The sequence below is a fragment of the Labeo rohita genome, chromosome 12 (genome assembly GCF_022985175.1).
Source record: "Labeo rohita strain BAU-BD-2019 chromosome 12, IGBB_LRoh.1.0, whole genome shotgun sequence".
Lineage (NCBI taxonomy): Eukaryota > Metazoa > Chordata > Actinopteri > Cypriniformes > Cyprinidae > Labeo > Labeo rohita.
The window spans coordinates 20,917,709-20,938,904 of NC_066880.1; the positions used below are offsets into that span (position 1 = coordinate 20,917,709).

General features: G+C 40.2%; 1 protein-coding gene across 3 annotated transcripts in view; it reads left to right on the forward strand.

The window, feature by feature from the left end:
* Positions 1-4,597: 4,597 nt before the first annotated feature.
* Positions 4,598-21,196, forward strand: part of becn1 (beclin 1, autophagy related) — a 62,770-nt gene continuing 46,171 nt past the window's right edge. Inside the window, exons 1-3 of one of the 3 annotated variants that reach the window (XM_051124030.1) lie at positions 4,598-4,680; positions 7,832-7,962; positions 8,075-8,139. In XM_051124030.1, coding sequence (XP_050979987.1) covers positions 7,836-7,962; positions 8,075-8,139 — 192 coding nt within the window. In that variant the 5' untranslated portion in view covers positions 4,598-4,680; positions 7,832-7,835. The remainder of the gene's footprint in view (positions 4,681-7,831; positions 7,963-8,074; positions 8,140-21,196) is intronic. The other 2 variants (XM_051124031.1, XM_051124032.1) reach the window with 2 other exon arrangements.

Genomic DNA, 21,196 nt, shown 5'->3' on the forward strand with positions numbered 1-21,196 from the left:
AATGCATATTTTTCATGGTAAACTCATAATTCAGTCCAAAAGTATTGTTAAGTGTAAAACATGTTAAAGATTAGCAGATAGGTTGTCGATTCATTAAATGATAAGGTTTTTCCTCTAAAAAGCTGTTTATTCAGCGTAGTGAAGCCATTCCATTGACATTCATTTAAAGAAAACGGCCTCTGGTCCTTTCCCACGTACTGCCAGACCGGAAGCGTTAGCTTTAGCCGTTAAGCTTTTTCAGGGGATTAGAGGATTGCTCTGGGAATTACCTTTTAGGGGCTTTCTCTACCGCTGCCACCTCTGACCTACGGGTCAGCATGTACCCACCCTTTCAATAAAAGAGCAATTTTCTCTATGTCCTTGGGTTTCTTAAAACATGTTGGGTTTGTCTGTGATTGACGCGTCACTTCCTCGCACTCTAGTTGCGACGACGCAGGATCGTGGATCAGGTAAGCGCTGCCTTAGCAGCCTGGCGTTACTTTGGGACACTTGCTTTCCGGGTTGAGCCACCCTCAAAATAAAAAAAATCTGCTTCAGGGGTCAGACGAATCAGTACAGGTCTCCCCTCGGTTTCCCTGCTTTTCGGAGTGATCTGTTTCCCTGCTTTTTACAAACTCGCGGGGGTGCCCTGGCCCCACTTGGGAGAGGGACACCTGGATCCTCAACTATCTCTATGACTGAAGTATGAATACCTCACTCATGAGATCTGTTGGACGAATACAGAAACTTGGTGCCTTTACACCTCAACCATGGGGACTACAGGTCAACTGGGAGAAGGGTGAGCTCTTAAAAAGAGAAACTGAGCTCTTTTCTCGGTATGGAGTTGGATCTGGTCAAGACATGTCAGCTGAAAGAGTTGGTGGTGAACTGCCTGATTCTTTTCAGGCACAGGACAGCAGTCCCTCTAAACTTTTCAGAAGCTCCTGAGGCATATGGCAGCCTCAACTGTTTCATGTGAGATCGCTTCAGCACTGGCTACAAGACCGGATCCTGAGATGGGCATGGTACCACGGCACACTTTGGGTTGGCGTAACCCCTCACTGTAACCTTCTCAGCCACTGGTCAAACCCTGTGTTCCTACGGGCAGCTGTGCCCTCAGGCCAGGTGTTGAGGCACAAGGCAGTCATCTCAGAAGCCTCCGACATGAGCTGAGGTGCTGTTTGCAACGGGCAGGCAGCCTCGGACTCCTGGAAAGGACCTCAAATGCAGCAACATTAGTCATTTTGAGTTGCTAGCAGTGCTTGCCCACCGCTGGTTCCTACTGATTCTGTGGAACAAGCGCATGCTAGTCCATAGGACATCATTCCTTACGGATCTGTGCGCTTTCTCTCTGTTGTTCCCCTCAGTGAACTCCATTGCCCCACAGTCCGGATTAGGGCGGAATAGTCCGTGACTGTGCTCCAACAAGGGGTGTTCTCCGCCCCTTGAAGGATGTGGCATAATGTCTCAGCATTTTCTCCACGGTTTATTCCACCATGTTTCCCCCTAATATCTTTTCAGATATTTTATTTGAGCAGTCTCCACATGGCTTTTAAATTCGTCATTGTGCTCCACCCCCAACAGTTGCTTCAGATACCTGGCACCCCTGGTGGGCCCGTTATCTGGCTTACAGGGCGTTGGAAAGGTTACGTGTTGAGCTTCATTTGTCCTGACACGCTTGCCTGTCAGTATTTGTTCCTCAACCACGTAATACAGTTCAGGATTGTGGCGTTTACCAGAGGGACCCCAAATACGTCAGTTATGACGTAACATCGTAGAGTACGACTGAAGGGGAACGTCTCAGTTACATCTGTACCTTTTTTCTCTATTTTATTACTATTGCTATTTATAATTTATTGTCTATTCTCTTTTTAATTTGCTTTTTTTATTACCCTAAATCAGGGATAGGCAATGTCGGTCTTGGAGTGCCGATGTCCTGCAGAGTTTAGCTCCAACCCTAATCAAACATGCCTGAACAAGCTAATCATGATCTTTAGAATTACTAGGGCAGGTGAAGTTTTTTTCAGGGTTGGAGCTAAACTCCGCAGGACGCCGACACTCCAGGACCACCGTTGCCTTAAAGGATTACTCCACTTCCAAAATAAAAATTTCCTGATAATTTACTCACCCTCATATCATCCAAGATGTTCATGTCTTTCTTTCTTCAATCACAAAGAAATTAAGCTTTTTTTTGAGGAAAACATTCCAGAATTTTTCTCCATATAGTGAACTTTAATGGTGCTCAACAGATTGAAGGTTAAAAATGCAGTTTCAAAGGACTCTAAACAATCCCAGCCAAAGAATAAGGGTCTTATTTAGTGAAACAATCTGTCATTTTATGAAAAATCTTGCTAATTGTTCATAGTAGTCTGCTTTTGCTGACTTCAGGAATGATTAAATAATGCAAAAGGTCTCAGCATGCCATGTATGTAACGTGGTGATTTTAAATGACTCATGTTGCAAAACAGACCAACTGGAGTGTAATGTACAGTACTACAAACTGCTTGTCTGATTTTATTTTTTATACATTTACAAAGACAAGAGTGAAGAACAATGGAATTATACATCAATTTAATACTACAACACACATGCGTGACGGACAAGTTTAATGTTTCATAATCAAGACAGACCCTGTCAAAAAAGTTAATTTTATTTAAGATGTTAATAATGACATTGATTAATGTATTACATTGTATATGGATTGTGCCTCCTGTGTCAGTGCAGGTTTACTCATGGCAATAAGGTAATAGCCTAAGTGGGAGTATAGAAACCAATCTGTGAGCCAGTTTGCCGCCTTCTTTTTTTTTTTTCAGTGATAAGAGCCTGTGCATTGAATAATTCTTTTAAATTATTGAATCAGACATGAGACCTGTACAAATCAAGATGTTAGTTACATTTCGTAAATGTAACATCCTAACTGGTATGTTTTCATTTTGGAATGAAGTCTATCGCAATCCACGGCATGAACATCTGAACATCATCCTACTTTAAAAAATAGAATAATGTAGCCCCAGCTACATTTTTATTTGTAATATTTTTAAAAATTACTTATGAATAAAACAGTTTAATATGACCTGTACGACATTCGTTATACAATTCTTAGACAACATTGCGGATGGCAACAGTTTCCAGGGTAGGACTGGTTAATAAAATGTTTAAGGTGGGGCTTTGTGTATTTACATGCAAGTTTCGGCTAACCATAAAGTAATTTTCAAAAAAAAAAGAAAATGTAATAAAAATGTGCTTCATGACCTGTATGTTCAAAATACTTTAAATAGTAATAAAACCTTCATGTTCTGATCAACCTTAAGTAAAAATAAAATGGATATGTAATATAGTGCATAATAGCAAATCTCTAGAGTTTTTGAAACACTTAAGTTGAAACACTTACTGAAATATTTCAATGTTTCTTTGAACATTTCTTTAACATTTATTCTATGTATTTTATGATAAAATTGACTTTGTAAATATGTACACTTTCACATTCAATTTTGTGTTTATTGTGTTGCATTTGTGCTAAATATAATGCTGAAGTTCATAAACAGAAAACATTGTATTTTAATATTGTAATTAATATTGTTAATCCAGCCTCCACACAGCTGACATGTTTATCTGTTTTAGTTATCCACAATATGTACAGGAAATAGACACTGAAACAGTCAAAAGGCTCATTAAACATCACTGTTTTGATCAATTATTTTTGCCTTTATATCAGCAAAACTGAAAATTGCTACAAACTGTGTAGACCAAATATTTATTCGGTAGAATTAGTTTTGAAGCCATCATTTATGCCTTTCTAAATTACATGTTTGACTTTGGGCACTTCCCTAGTAGATATCTTCAGTTTGTTATTGCTAATGCCATAACTATGTCTGTAATGTCAAAATTATGTCTGGAATTTGTATTTTGACTAGTCAAAGCTAGTAGAGCCAGGTGTATTAAATGTTAAAACGGCTTGCCATACCTTGAGTAAGCAACTTTTTACTGCGTATTTTGGCATGCTTTGCTATTTTCTCCTCTTTCTTTACGCTGATCTGGACTTCCAAATGCACTGCTCGAGTTTTCATTTACGTTCTCTAAGTTTTTGTTTGCCATTCTAGCACAAATCCTTCGTGGGGGCAGGGCTAGCAGTGTGGGTTCCCATTAGCTTGTGGGTTTGGACTGACAGCTTCTTGACCTGGAAGTGAAGACGTCAGTTTTATGTTGACATAAAATACATACTATTAACATTAAAGAATGGAGAAAAGCTTGCAAAGCCTTCCAAAGAGTGTCGAGTAACAGACACTTGTTACAGATCCCTAGACCAACATTTTGCAGTTTGAGTCAAAAGCGATACAGAAGACATGCTATTGGCATTCAAACCACTCTTTAGAAGGCTTTGTGAGCTTTTTCTAAATTTTCTAAACACTCCACGACGTACGTACGAATAAATGTTTGAGTTATCCATATAAGTAAACGTGTCACTTCGGATTTATTACATGATCGAAATGATCCATAAAGAGCAAATAAAATTTCTATTCCATTTGTTTGTTAGTAGTTCAAAATCCACGCCCGCCTGGGAGAGGATTTATAAATATTCATATATCCATAGCAGTTTCTTACAGGACTTTCACAACAGCGTCACTACGCAACATACGTCATTTCCCCTACTAGCAGTAAACAGGAAGTGCACGGATCCCGTAAGGAGACGGCAATTGCAAGGTACTTTTTAATATAATAAGATCGAATAATAGTTTCGTTTAGAAATATAACTGAGATGTATAACTGTGTTTGCATGGGGCCGGAAAAGAAGCTTTATTAGCTATCCGTCAAACTTTATTGGGATCTTTAAAGCTATAAATTATGGTTGCATAGTGAATGGAGCTGCTAAGACAAAATCTTAATTTACGTGCGTTCCGACTGACAGGGTACATACGCAGTGTTCACTGCTCCCTACTCCCTGTAAGCATAAAACATCTGTTGAAGTGGACTTTGCTGGCAATAATCGCTCATTTGGAACCCCATGGAACGTTATCAAAGAAAGGCAGTGACGGGGGCACGCAGATTATGATGTAACATAAATAAATATTGTAATTTATTTTACTTTAAAATTTAAATACATCTAAAATACATATACAATTATTTTATAAATATAGTTAAAATGCATATGTCTAGACTATTAACAGATTGTAGTGGTCTCATCTCGTGCCCTTTTTTTCTCACACGCAGCCTCATAGTTAACGCTCCTGAGGTAAATAAAGTCAAATAAGAAATGACAGAGCCTCAGGTATTTCTTGCTGGTTTTGCTTAAAAGAAAAGAAAGAAATGGTTAGGTTATGAAAATTACAGTATCTGTAGTTCAAAAGACATTACTGAAATTATCAAATAAATGTTTATTTGACAATTTTTTTTGTTAATTACAATTATCACAATTTACATTGAATGATGTTTTGAATAGCTTTATACCATTGTTTGAAGCAACTGCATGCCAAATTTTTATATATAGTTTCTTCTTTAAATATAAAAAAAGTAAAAATAAAAAAATAAAACAATGAGAAAAAAAACAAAAACAAGATAACCTGTAGGAAAAATACACTCTCTCTCTCTCTCTCTCTCTCTCTCTCATAATTGTGGCATCACGATTAGAAATAGACTAATTGTGCAGGCCTAATATACACAGATAGTTTAAAATTTAGCATTACTATATGTGAAAAAGGAGAGAGATGTTAACATTCATAAAATCACTTGCTTTATTCCTGAATGAGTCCTTTTGAATGAACTGAATGATTCCATGACTCTTTCATTAAGACTGTGATTTGCCATGACCTACTGGTGGTTTTAGTTTCATATTTAAAAACATATTTTCAAAATGACTGGCCCCCTCAAAGTCCGGACCTCAACCCCATTGAGCAAATTTGGGGCAAGTTGGAAAATAAACTGAACAGATCTATTGTACATTCAAAGGAAAGCCTTTGACTTGAGTGGCAGAAGGCATGGGATAACATTAGTGTTGAAGTTTGTAGGAAATATATTGACACTATGCCAGAGAGATGTGCTGCGAATAGCTGCAAATGGTGGACATACCAAATATTAAAGTTAAAAGTGGATAAAAACAGTATGACTCACTTCATCTGATATTTGTTTATATGTGCAATATCACACGAGTAGTTGTGAGATATGGCTGTATATCAGGATGGTTGTGTACCAACGGTACGGTACAGTACGGCACGGTACTACTTTTTTCGGTACATTACTCTCTGTGTAATAACAAAAACATTTATTTCAGTGAAAAAAATAAGTTGAAAAATCTCAATTTCAACATCTTTTTCTTTTTTTTTCAGAAATTCTTGTGTGTTTTCTGATAATCAAATACAGGCATTAAATATTTATTTATTTTTAGTAAAATGAAAATTAAACCTTTTATTTGTTGCCAAACAAACAGAGTTTTTCTGTTATTTCTGTTATTATTATAATTTCTGCATTTAATTGTTTAATTAAATTGGCCAGAAATAGAAATATTTAAACACCTACATTATACTGTGCAAAAGTAATACAAGACTGATACATTTCTGTTACATGTTAAACCGTACTTTTATTTTGACAGGTTGCCGGTTAGTTTTTGTGTGTATACACTATGGTATGATGCTAATTGTCTCAAATGAAACGGTAAAATTTACATGAAGTGGCTCTCACAGCAGTTCTGGAGATTAAGTTCATGCGTTTATGTCGTCATATAATGAGACGCAGAGGCCGAAAATAACTGCGAGCGTCACGTGTGCTTCATTATTTGTGTAGTAAACAAAGCTGCGTCTCCGCCATTTATTCATACAGAGCAGAGCGGAACATGGAGGATTCATATTTAAACCGTCTTGTTGCGTTTTAATATTCACAGACACTAGTCCATATCGCGATTCGAATTCAGTGAGAGACCTACTTTTGATTTATTAAACCAAAAATTGACGAATTCTGCGGCATCCCGCGCTATAGAGTAAATTCCGTTTTTATGAATGGACTCCGCGATCCCGTCCGCGTTTTAGCGGAGGAGAAGTTGTAGACGCGTGACCACGTAACGTTAGAGACAGAAATGACATGCCGTTGTGTAAATAAGATAAATAACATAAGGCTATTTCGTTTTTTTTTTTTTTTTTTTTTTAATAAAAGAACAATGTATAGACCTGTTCTATAGGAAAGGTGACCTTAAATGATGTCTGTTGTGATCTGGCGCTATATAGAAAATAAAGTTTACATGACCTTAAAGGGGGGCGGCGGCTGCCGTTGGTGGGGCGGGCCGCCCCCCCTAATATAGTGGCAGGGGAAACACTGTTAAGTAGAATCCACTTGTTTTTCATCAACCGATCAAAATTTAGGCTACAGCAGGGCATGCAAATTCGGTCCTTTTTTTGGCCAGACAAAAACTGCACACAATGTAAATGTAAGTCTGTAAATCCACTGTATGCAATAAGCACTTACTCGCGCATACACAGGACAGTGTTTGAGGGAGCACACGTAATATCTGAGGGACATGATCACTATATACATGGGAGAGGAAGCCAGCTGCAAGCCGAGAGGATTCGCGCTGGCACTCTCTCATACAGTAATGCATTCTTGACATTTACCATTAAAAAACACCAAAAACGGCTTCAAATGAACTATGGAAACGAGAGTAAAGTCGTAAAAGCTGCAATGAATTTCTTATTGCTTAAAATTAACGGACTATCTCGTGTTTTTTCATGGGTGCTCGATTATTTCAGTGAGAATCGGCGCCACTCCTATTAGCCAATCAGATTCAAGGACCAGAAAGAACTGGTATATAAATATCCTAAAAGCTCCTTTAATGGTGTAGGCATTATGTTGTGTATTATGTTCCCAACAGAAATATGGAGGGTTTGAAGTTTTCTAGCAACACCATGCAGGTGAGTTTTGTGTGTCAGCGCTGCAGTCAGCCACTGAAACTCGACACATCCTTCAACGTCTTAGACAGAATGACTATCCATGAGCTCACAGGTATGACCATACAGCCCTGCACCACTTTAAACTGGTCTCTTTCCACAGACAGACAGCTAGAGCTAATCAGTTAAGAAGCAGATTTGAGTTTAATTTGTCTTTTTTTGTGCAGCTCCATTATTGACGGTGACAGCCAATAAACAGTCGGAAAGCAGTGAGGGCAGCCGTTTTCCTGAGGTGAGTTTGTCACACCGGCAAGCTTTCTTTGTGATCTTGTTGGCTCTGATGTGTACATATGCTTTTCCATGGAAACAAGAACTGGTGTGGATGCAGCGGTTGCTTTGGTAACAAACAATCATGCCTGCTTATGATAACATCCTGAATATGACATAATAATTATATATAAAGTTCACTGTTAGTTCATGCTAGTTGATGCATTAAATAATGTTAATGATCGTTTGTGAAATAAATTATATGAAAGTATATTACCAGTACAGTGCATATCAACTTATTCTGGGTATTTCTTTTGCAATTCTAATGGAAACTGAGTAGTAAAGGTGAAATGATAGTAAAACGAGCCTTATCTTTATCCTATGATCCTATAACCTTAGCATAACCTTCATCTGTCAGTTAAAGTATCTGACTTTAATTTGCTGTCACACCCATGAGCATCAAAAATTCATGAAACTAAGATTTTTAATGTTTTTTTTTTTGTTTGTTTTAAGAAGTCTTTTCTACTCACCAAGCCTGAAATTTATTTAATCCAAAGTTCATCAAACAAAGGTTATCGAACAGTTGCATTACGTTTGTAGCAGGAAGGGGCAGTTGAAGTCGGGGGCCCTTAGGACGGGTTCGGTAGTGAGAGCGGTCTTAATGCTCTGGAAGGTCTTCTCTAGCTCGTCATTCCATACCACTTTCTCCGGCTGCCCCTTCCTGGTCAGGTCTGTCAGGGGAGATGCTAAGGTGGAGAAGGTAGGGATAAAACAGCGATAGTATCCCGCCAACCCCAAAAAGGCTCGTACCTGGGTCTTGGTTGTCGGGCGGGGCGCTGATAAGATGCCGTCGACCTTCTTTTGTTGGGGTTGGATCAGCCCTCTTCCAACCCGGAACCCCAGGTACTGAGCTTCTGCGAGGGCAAGATGGCATTTCCGGGGGTTGGCGGTTAGTCCAGCCCGGCGGAGTTCCAGGAGCACCCTCCGGAGCCGCTCTAGATGGCCCTGCCAGGTCTCAGAGTGGATGACTACGTCGTCGAGGTAAGCAGCAGCATAGCTCTGATGGGGACGTAGAATAATATCCATCATCCTTTGAAACGTGGCGGGGGCCCCGTGGAGGCCGAAGGGGAGGGTCCGGTATTGCCAATGCCCACTAGGGGTGGAGAAGGCTGTTTTCTCTTTTGCAGATGTGGTGAGAGGGACTTGCCAATATCCTTTGGTGAGGTCGAGAGTTGTGATGAACCGGGCCCTCCCCAGGCGTTCGAGCAGCTCGTCAACACGGGGCATCGGATACCCATCAAACTCTGAGACCTCGTTGAGCCGGCGGAAGTTGTTACAGAACCGGAGGGTGCCGTCCGGTTTTGGTACCATGACGATGGGGCTGGACCAGGCGCTGCGAGATGGTTCGATTACCAGTAACTTGAGCATCTCACTGATCTCGTCCTCGATGGCCTGTCTCCGAGCCTCTGGGACCCGATAGGGACGTTGCCTCACGATGACTCCAGGTGGCGTACGGATGTCGTGTTGGATGATGTTGGTCTGGGACGCGCTGAGAACACATCAGAGAACTGACTGACCAGATGGTTCAGCTCGGTCTTGCTCGGCATGACCCTCTCAATCCACTCCCGCATTTCTCTCACGTTCAATCGTGGAGCGGAGAGGTGCCGGCTGCTGCTGCTCCCAGGCTTCCCGAGCGACGTCCAGCAATCCCCTTGGCTGACGGCCGAAGAGCAGCTCGAACGGCGTAAAACCAGTGGAGGCTTGGGGAATTTCTCGGACTCCAAAGAGCACGTAGGGGAGCATTAGGTCCCAATCCTTCCTGTCTTCTGCCGCCACACGCTTCAACATTTGCTTCAACGTTTGGTTAAACCGTTCAACGAGCCCATCCGTCTGCGGGTGGAAGACCGTGGTGCGGATCTGTTTCACTCGCAACAGCCGGCAGAGGTCAGCCATTAGCCGTGACATGAAGGGAGTCCCTTGGTCGGTCAGTATCTCCGCTGGGATGCTGACTCGGGTGCAGAGCAGGAAGAGTTTTTTAGCGATGTTCTTTGCCGTTGCCTTCCTCAGGGGTACAGCCTCTGGAAACCGGGTGGTGTAATTGACGATCACCAGGATGTGCTCATGTCCGCGGGCAGACTTCGGCAACGGTCCCACCAGGTCCATTCCGATCCGCTCGAAGGGTACCCCTATTATGGGAAGCGAGATGAGTGGACTGGGGGGAGGTGCTCGTGGGGAGGTCTTTTGACAAATCGGGCAGGCTTGGCAGAACCGTTTCACATCTCCATCCAGACCCGGCCAGTGAAAACGGTCACGGATGCGCTGGGTGGTGTTTGCAGCCCCAAGGTGACCAGCCATTGGATGAGCGTGAGCGAGTTCCATAATCATCTCCACTTTCCCTTTTGGTACCACGAGGAGTTCTTTCACCTCCCCCCTTCGCTGGGCGACACAGTGCAACAGGCCGTTTTTCACGATAAAGTGCGGGAGAGGATGGGGCGCTGGTTGTTGCTCTTGGTTCTCGATGACACGAACTTGGGACCAGTAATGTTTAAGTCTGTCGTCTTCCAGTTGAGCTTTCGCGAAGGAGCCCCCTCCCGCCATCTGTTGGAAGACATCGAGAAAGACGTTAGTGTATGGAGAGGGGGACTCACCATCTCTCCCGCTGTTGGACGCCAATAGGGCGGGGCGGCGTGAATGCCTCCTGGTCCGACGATCGCGGCGGCTCCCGGCTTGACTGGCTGGCTGAGTGGTAGTGTGGAGCAGCTGTTCAAACCCGGGCCAGTCGCGTCCGAGAAGAACCGGGACGGGCAGCTCTTTTAAGATACCGACTTCAACCAGCCACGCCCCCGGCGCGGTGGAGATGGTGACTCGACGAGCGGGGACATTTTGAGTGTCCCCGTGCACGCACATGATGGGGCTTTTCGGGGCGACAATATGGCGGCCTGAACCAGACTTACAGAACTTCCAGAGTCTAGGAGTGCTAGAGCTGCCCGCCCGTTGACCTTAACTTCCGCTCGCGGCGCTCCTCGAGGAGGTTCCCGATGCACGACACAGCCAGCCATCCACGTGCGGGTTGGGGGTGCAGGGTCCTCCGTGGGCATCGGTTCGTCTATCGGGCCGGGAGCCGCAGGCCTGTGTACTGCGCGTTGGGTACCCTCCGGCGTGCGTCACTCCTGTACCACCCTCCGGGGAAAAGATGGCGCTCGCTCCCTGGGATCCCGATGCATTGCCGCCTCCGCCAGCTCGATGGATCCGACGAGCTCAGCGATAGTAGTGGGGTTCGTCATCCCCACCACCCTCCTGGTGGCTGGGGGAAGAGCTCGGAGCAGACGGTCTATCGTCACACGCTTCGCTACCTGACCAGCATTAGGTGCTCCCTCCAGCAACCAATGTCGAGCGAGCCGGGCGAGTTCAGCAGCTTGGGCGCAGGCTGGGCGGCGTGGCTTATATTCCCACTCGTGGAACAGCTGGGCGGCCGAAATGGAGGGTAGACCGAGACGTCCGAGAATTTCCTTTAAAGCATCATAATCTTCAGCGAGTTCTGTCGGCAAGGAAAAATAAGCACGTTGGGCTTAGGCAGAGGTCCCAGCACCCGCGCCCACTCGCTCCGATCCCAGTTTTCCCGGGCGGCCGTTGTCTCAAACATTTGTAAATACAGCTTGATGTCATCATCCCCGGTTAACTTGGGAAGTAGCTGGGTGGCTTTGATGCGGGGATCAGGTAGCGGTACGCGCTGAGCGGCGGCGAGGCGGAGAGCGGCGAGCTCGTCTTCAACCTGCCCTTGGCGACTGGCGATGTGTTCTACGATCTGTTGTTGTCGTACACTGACTTCTGTCAAGCACTTGAGCAGGTCCTCCATGATGGGGAAGGAGTGCCGTCTCTTTTCCAATGTTCGTTAACTGCGTGGGGAAAACACAAAAGAAAAAAAAACTTCAGCGATATCAAGGGTGGTGGGTTGGTAATTCTTCTCGTTACGCCTGCATTCTCCACCAGTGTGGCGGGGAGAAGAATCACACAACAGGTTTTGCGGTGCAAAAATCCCCGGAGGGTGGATTTATTGACAATAAAGTGAAAATAACTCAAAATTGGGTGCTCCGTGTCGTCCTTGCTGTGCGCTGTGCTCCAAGCCTCCTCTTCCCGTGAACCGTGAGTGCAAAGCTGGCGTCCGTGAGGGTGTGTGGCCGAGCCGTCACAGGCTGCTGTCTGGGTAAGAGAGAAAGAGAGGTTAGCGTCTGCATACAAGGTAGGAACTTCTCTGTCTGACGATTCAAGGTGCTGGGTTTTATGGGTTGCAGTAACGAGCCGCAGCTGTGATGGCTCGGTCCGTGCAGAGTGATTCCAGCTGGTCCTTGTTGGTTTCCAGGGCGACGCTGATGAGAGCTCGGGTGGCCTGCCACACTAGATTCAAATTCAACAAAGTGTAACAACAACAAAGTGTTAGTACAACATGTGGTGATGTAGGGACTGTTTTATTTATTTTTTTTAGGATTTTTGACCACAAAATTCAACTAATCTTAATCTCAACTAAATGTTAAAAGATAAAAGATGCAGATTTATTTTCACAGCTGCCTTTGCTCATATTTACAAGGGTGGCAATATTAGTATGTTATTATTAATAATAATAATAATAATAATGCATTTTATTTAAAGGCGCCTTTCTGAACACCCAAGGACACCTTACAGCAAACAACCAATAAAATAATAACAATATAAAAAATTATAAAATTTACAGCATAATTACATCCATCACACATCAAAGATAAAAGAAAAGAATGCTGCAATTCACACGTAAGCCTGAGTAAAAAGATGAGTTTTTAGACGGGATTTAAAAATTTGAAGACTGTCACAATTCCGTATGTTGGGGGGAAGCGAATTCCACAACCGAGGCGCCACAAAACTAAAAGTTCTCGCTCCCATTGTAGTTAAGCGAATACGTGGCGACACAAGAGAAATAGAGTAAGACGATCTCAGAGAACGAGAAGGAGTATAAATGTTTAAAAGATCGGTGAGATACGGAGGAGCCAAATTATGTAAAGCCTTAAATGTGAGAAGCAGAATTTTAAAATCAATACGGTACTTAACTGGAAGCCAATGTAATTGTTGTAGAATTGGAATGATATGCTTGCATAAAGGAGTCCTAGACAGGACACGAGCTGCTGAATTTTGAACCAGTTGAAGTTTACGTTGAAGTTTTGTAGGAAGACCAGAGAAAAGAGCATTACAGTAATCAATCCGTGAAGTGACCAACGCATGAATTAAAATTGCTGTGCTGCTCTTAGTGAGAGAAGGACGTAGGCGGTTAATATTACACAAATGAAAATATGCGGCACGTATAATGTTATTTACATGTGCTTCAAAGGAGAGTGTGCTGTCCAAAATGACACCCAGACTCCTGACCTGTTGAGAAGGATAGATTTCAGTACTGTCAATAACTAAAGAAGGACAATCAGATTTAGCCAAAGTTGATTTAGTGCCTACTAATAAAACTTCGGTTTTGTCACTATTTAGTTTAAGGAAATTACCTGAAAGCCAAGCTTTAATTTCAGATAAACATTCATTCAAAATAGGTCGAGGAGAAGAACTAGAAAGTTTAGAAGATAAATATAACTGAGTGTCATCAGCATAGCAATAGAAATTAATACCGTGTTTCCCAAAAATAAAACCAAGAGGAAGTAAGTAGATCATAAATAAAAGAGGCCCTAAGACAGATCCCTGAGGAACTCCAGAGGTAACTATAAGTGATCTTGATTTATAATTTTTTATTTGGACTTTATTTTGGACGACTATGTGATTATACTGAAATGTGTTTAAGCAGAAATATGATGCTATTGTGATCTGTGCGCAGAGAGTGCACATACACAGTTCGTTGCGCATTAATGCACGGCTAGATGTGCATTAACTGATTTTAATGCACAATGTGGAGGCCAAGAACCACCCAACGTAAAGCGGATTTTTGCAGTCGTTTAATACAAAGCTAGCCGTGAATTATCCCGCTTATACCATGGTCATTTGGCAGCATTGACAAGTTAAAGCTGTTAATGATGTTTGCTGTGCAATATTTGACAGGACGGATATAAACGATTTTTTATTTTTTGGTCTGTCAGTTACGGCTTGTTAGCTATAGCATTCTGTCCGGTTCAAATCAGACACAGAGATGAAATAGTGTGGTAAGTTCACATTTATTTGAATGAATTATTAGCATTTTTCAATTAATTAGAGAGGGAGAGAGAGTGAGAGAGAGAGATATGACTGTGTGTGTGTGTTACCTGCATCTGTGTGTCTCTCTACAAACAATAAAGCTGTGTTACCTCAAAAACAGAGATTTTTGGAATATAATGTAGCGATCTAGTAAATCATACCTGATATTCAAGTGCTTGCAAAACTCATTATCAGTAGTCAAGGAACTTGTTTTACCATAGAATATCAGTGTAGCTGAACATCTGATGTTGGTACAGCGCTGTATGAGGAAAACAGTTTGGAGAGACTTAAGTGAACATCAGCAGGATTCATCTGTATTTTAATTAGTTATATGCAGTAATAAACAACATGTAAACTACACTGTAACAAGTAATACACTACATCCACTCAATAAAATTGTGGCAACAGATTACAAGCAATTTTATTAATTAAATTCAGCTACTATTGAGAAATAAGTTAGGATTAATCAAACGAGCTCCTTAAAATCAGCCATTCAAATTAAGTAAATGCAAATAGCACACACACACACACACACACAAAATTAACTAAAATGTAAACTAAAATATTGTTTTCATTGGAGCACTATCCTAATGAATACTCCTTAAAAGAATTGTTTTGATTTAACACAATTTTTTAAAATTATTTTTAAAAATATGATTTCAGATATACATAACAGACACGTTAAGGATTAATTACAAGCTTCTGCTTTATTGCCAACAGTTACAAAAGCATCTATTAGCATTCTCAGACATAATAAACATTTACTTGTCTCAACAGTCTTTTTACGTCAACTGTCTTTTGTCTCTTTTTTTTTTAAGTACACATTGTTTAAAATACACAATGCTGTTACTTTTTTTTTCTCTTTTATTTATTTATTTATTATTTATTTATTTATTTATTTTTTATTTTTTTGCATTTATTTTTTCTCTATCTAGTTTAAGCTAATGTTAGAATATGTGAGGTGTATTTTTGGTGACATGGAACCACAGAACAGATAAAACCATCATTTTAAGACAGCAGTTCAAACCCTCTTTGAAAGGATCTTTGAGATCTTTGAAGCATCCAGCTCCAAGAATAGTTTCTGAAATACAGTGGTTCTCAAAATTATTAGAACACTAGTATATTTACCAGCTGAAAATGTTTTATATATCTTTTGCTGTAGTGTGTCAGTAGGAAATATCAGTTTACGTTTTCCAAACATTTAATTGTGCCATTAATTGTAATAATCCAGTGAGATTTTTGTTTGCTCCACACAAAGATGTGATCTCCACAGTTCTTCTGGATTTAGTCTGTCTCAGTTGTTCTGTTTCTTCATGTCAGTCCAGACAGACTGGATGATGATGAGTTCAGATCTCTGTGTGGAGCACTGGCTGTTGTCAGACAAGTATCTCACTTGATTACTACAATTAATGGCAAAATGAATGTTTGGAAATGTAAACTGATATTTCCTACTGACACACTACAGCAAAAGAGAGAAATAACAGACTTAAAGGGGTCATCGGATGCCCATTTTCCACAAATTGATATAATTCTTTAGGGTCTTAATGAAAAGTCTATAATATACTTTGGTTAAAAATTCTAGTAGTGTAAAACAACAACCTTTTTACCTTGTCAAAATCAGCTCTGCAAAAATCATCCCATTCTGGTCGAGGCTGCTTTAAATGCAAATGAGCTCTGCTCGCCCCGCCCCTCTCTTCTCTCTGTGGAGTGACGAGCCTGTTTACTTTAGCTGCATTTAGTCGCATTTAGCCGCTAAACTTGCTAACTAGCCGCTAAACTTACTAACTAGCACATTATTAGGAAAGACGATCGCAAAGATTCATAAAAAAAAACCCTACTCACTTTTGCTGTAAGTAAAGCTGGATTAAGAATGATTCGCACGGACATAGACGGATATATGTAGATAGGCGCATTCCCTTCACAAACAAACGTAATCCACTGCATGTTCAGCAGCTCAGATGTCGGGAGTAAATGACGACCACTACGTTCATTATTACATCCAGCAATACAACACCTCAATCATTCAATCGGAGATATTCTTGTCTAACTTACATCCCTGCTCCGACATTGAAACAAAGAGGGCGAACTGTTACAGCTGATCTGAGGTAAAACGCTCATGTCAATCATCTGTTGTGGGAGCGGCCTCTGTCTGTGTGAGAATGACTCAATTTGAAAGGGGATATTATTTTTACAGATTAATTAAAAACCACTGCATGGATTTTTATCATTATATGGTAGATTTGTACATACGCTACCAACAAACATTAATGTTCAAACAACATGTAAAAGTGAACTTAGCATCCGATGACTCCTTTAAGGAACGTTATTTAAATAAGATACATAGGCATGTCAGTGATTACTGTTTATTAGCACGGAACGTCCTGGCAGATCCCCACGTCAGGTCCTCACAGATAGATATATATATATATATTTTTTTTTTTTGCACACTGTTCAATGGCAGCGCTAAAGTTAGTTTTAAAATTAACCCCTACAGCCATTAATCAGAGTAAAACATGATTTCACATACTTTATGAGCAACACCCTAGTTCAAATGTTCGGAACATAACACTAACATTAGGCCTCAAAATAAGAATTTGTTGTCCAAGATCGGACACTGACTAACGTTACAGCCATTATTAAACAATGTTGCTCGTTCCCTGTTTGTTAAGCTAACGTTAGTAATCGGTAGTAACGTTATATGAACAAATTAGCATCTTTATTTTTCAAGAGCACTACTACCACGTCAGTTTTAAATAGCCGACCATTAACTAGTATTTTGTGAATGACACCTGTATCAGATAAAGTAGACCATTTTAATAATTTACAACAGTTTTTATTGACATAAAAAAATATGTACATCGGTTGCACATATTTTTATTATGTTCTTTCAACATAATTTATATCCGTTTATGTTACGTAACTTGTGTTTGTCAAATGAACATGATATTTTATGTTGTTTTTATGCTTTTTATGCCATGTTTCCTTGTTGATTTAACATGATTTTTTTTTCAATTGAAGCTTTATCCACCATATGCAGTGGTGTTTCACTAAATTACATAAAACTATGATAAAATGTACGATAAATACAGATAAAATTACAGAATAAAAATTAACTTTAAACTATAAGCATTACATAAACATTAAATAAATAATAGCATTTTAGCAACCTTAATATTGTAATATTTTTAAGCAAGGCAATAAGCAAAAACATTTTTAGGAAAAAAAAAAAAAATTTTTTTAATAGTACACAACAATCCATACAGATTACAAACATACAGAGAGGCATGTTACAGACATAGCTCATTTGCTTGAAATGCATCTGTTAAAATATAATATAACCCCATATAAAAGCAAAATCCTGAAAAATCTTAGACTTCTCCAATATTACACAATAAGAACAATAACAGCATAAATAAAGTAACTGAAAATTTCTACATTTTTATAAGAAGGACCTTGAAAGTGTGCTGATTTTAAAGATTCACCAGTATACTCCTCAAAGGGATCATTCACCAAAAAATGAAAATTCTGGTATCATTTACTCGCCCTCAAGTTGATCCAAACCTGTATGAATTTCTTTGTTCTGCACAAAGGAAGGTATTTTGAAAGATTTTTGAGCCCACACAACTTTGGGGCAGCTTTGATTTCCATAGTAGGAAAAGAAAAACTATGGAAGTCAATGGTGCCCTAAAATGGTTTAGTTATAAGCATTCTTTAAAATACCTTCCTTTGTGTTCAGCAGAACAAAGAAATCCATACAGGTTTTGAACAACTTGAGGGTATGTAAATGATACCAGAATTTACATTTTTGGGTGAATGATCCCTTTCAGTTAGATGGGCAGTTGAATTTTGCAGTAGTTAATGCCAAGTTATCCAAATCACTGTAAGATTATCTGGCCCTCATTGACGATCCTGATGTCCCCTGGTCTATGAGGGCTTCATCTGCAGCCTGGAAAATGCACAGTTAAAAAATGAGATACAGTACTACTCTGGAAATATCAAACTTAATTTCAATAATTTAGTAACATCAGTATTCCAAGAAATGTAAACTTGAATATAATAAGAACCAGTTGTGGTCAACAAAGACTGATTACAGATAACTGTTAGACCTCAGTTTTAAAATAGTTAACAATTACTATAATTAAGAGTACTGGATTATGCTCATCAAATAACATGAAGATGCATATCATTCAAAGCAGTCATCAGAGATGTATGCATGTGAATGCAACCTCTTAAAACAAAAGTAAAAGTTTTTAATAATACTTACTACTTCTAAACAACATTCCAAAAAAGGAGATTAAGAGGTCTTCACAGGACAGGAGAAACCAGACATCTAAACAGAAAGCATATTCAATGTTAATTCTCTTTACAACAACATGCATTGTACTGGCTTTTTGATTGTCTGTAATAAAGTCTTATTCATTATAAGTTGTCATAAAAAGCAACAGAACTTAATTAGTTAAGAATAACATCCAGTTTATCAGGAACGCAGCATGTGTCTAAATCACGCGATATCCGTCTTTAAACTCGCATGTATCTGATCCACGTCTCGGCTGCACTTAGATGAGAAGCATAAATTAATCATGTAAGAAATGCGAAATTCATATTTAAAAATTCAACAACCTCCCCATTGCTTTTTTTTCAGTGTGTGGTGGATGAGTGGAGAAAGGCTGTGTTGCTGTTTCTGGATCAGTAGCAGTATGAATGCAGATTTCAATGTCTGTAATGCCTGTTTCACATCGTACGTGTCAGTGGGGCGTTAGCAGCGTGTGTTTTGTCGCCGCCCATATCAGTGAATGACAGCTTTCACATCGGAAGCATGATGTTGGCCAGTCCTTTGATTCATTAATGTGGACAGCGACAAAACGTGCTTCTCAAGCTCCACTGACACTCGCAATGTGAAACAGTCATAATAGACGTAGCTGAATTGTTGTTATTTAGGAGTAAGATCGCATGGGTGTTTGAATCTAGATCGCTATCTAATCATGCTGCTCGAATGTTTACACTGAAAAATGTTTTGCAAGGATATCATCGCGTTCTCACAAGACCAGTCGGATCTCGCAAGACACATTGGATCTTGCGAGATCTTGTACCACCCCTATCTAATACCAATAAGAAACATTACTTACACTATATAAAAGATCCTCAGCCTTCTTCCAAAAACGAAAAGTATCCGACATGAACATGTTGCTGCTTTGTTTACGAGTTGATGTGAGCGTTTACATGTGGCACGTCTCACGTGGATGTTTGTAATATCAATAGTGCGGATAGCTATCGATATTATAGCTATCCGCTAAGGAAATTTTCCCATCGTTTAACCAATGTCTGACAATACCGGTAATACTGGTATCACCGGGGGAAGGGGTTGAGTGGGTAGTTCGTTAGAGTTTTTCCTATTTCCTTCGCATTTCCTAGCTTTTAAATAGCTTGTAAATGCCTGTGTGCATTTTACTTTCTTTTTCGAATTAGCAGCAATTTGGCATCAATTGATTGAATGGGCAACAACAAAAAAGTACGACAAACTTACTTATATTAAACAGAATGATTAATTTATTTAAAAAAATACACCATGGTATACGCCTATAGAATGTCCCCATAAAACATGTAAACACAACATGTGTGTGTGTGTGTGTGTGTGTGTGTTTATGTGTTAGATCAGTTTGCATGTTTTGGAATTGTCCAATAAAGTCTTGTTTGTATCTTAAGAGAAGTATCTTGCGTTTTGTGCTTACAAGTTAATGTCTTAAACTTTTATTTTGTTTTGTAAAACTCTTGTTACCATGTTAATAAATAGTGTTTGCACTATACTTTTGATATTAGGAGTGCTGCTAATTAAGGCCATTCAAATAATGTCTAGCAGATTCATTTAATAAGCTGTAAAACTTATTCCTTCAAAATTCCATCTAAATATTAAAGCAGCGATGAAATGGCCCTTGCCCTGGGGTCACTGCCACCCGGTGGGTTTAGGAAGAATATGTCAAAGTATATACAGGTGCATCTCAATAAATTAGAATGTCGTGGAAAAGTTAATTTATTTCAGTAATGCAACTCAAATTGTGAAACTTGTGTATTAAATAAATTCAGTGCACACAGACTGAAGTAGTTTAAGTCTTTGGTTCTTTTAATTGTGATGATTTTGGCTCACATTTAACAAAAACCCAACAATTCACTATCTCAACAAATTAGAATATGGTGACATGCCAATCAGTTAATCAACTCAAAACACCTGCAAAGGTTTCCTGAGCCTTCAAGGTTTCTCAGTTTGGTTCACTAGGCTACACAATCATGGGGAAGACTGCTGATCTTACAGTTGTCCAGAAGATAATCATTGACACCCTTCACAAGGGGGGTAAGCCACAAACATTCATTGCCAAAGAAGCTGACTGTTCACAGAGTGCTGTATCCAAGCATGTTAACAAAAAGTTGAGTGGAAGGAAAAAGTGTGGAAGAAAAAGATGCACAACCAACTGAGAGAACCGCAGCCTTGAAAGGCTTATCAAGCAAAATCGATTCAAGAATTTGGGTGAACTTCACAAGGAATGGACTGAGGCTGGGGTCAAGGCATTAAGAGCCACCACATACAGACGTGTCAAGGAATTTGGCTACAAGTGTCATATTCCTCTTGTTAAGCCACTCCTGAACCACAGACAACGTCAGAGGCGTCTTACCTGGGCTAAGGAGAAGAAGAAATGGACTGTTGCCCAGTGGTCCAAAGTCCTCTTTTCAGATGAGTGTAAGTTTTGTATTTCATTTGGTCCTAGAGTCTGGAGGAAGGGTGGAGAAGCTCATAGCCCAGGTTGCTTGAAGCCCAGTGTTAAGTTTCCAGTCTGTGATGATTTGGGGTGCAATGTCATCTGCTGGTGTTTGTCCACTGTGTTTTTTGAAAACCA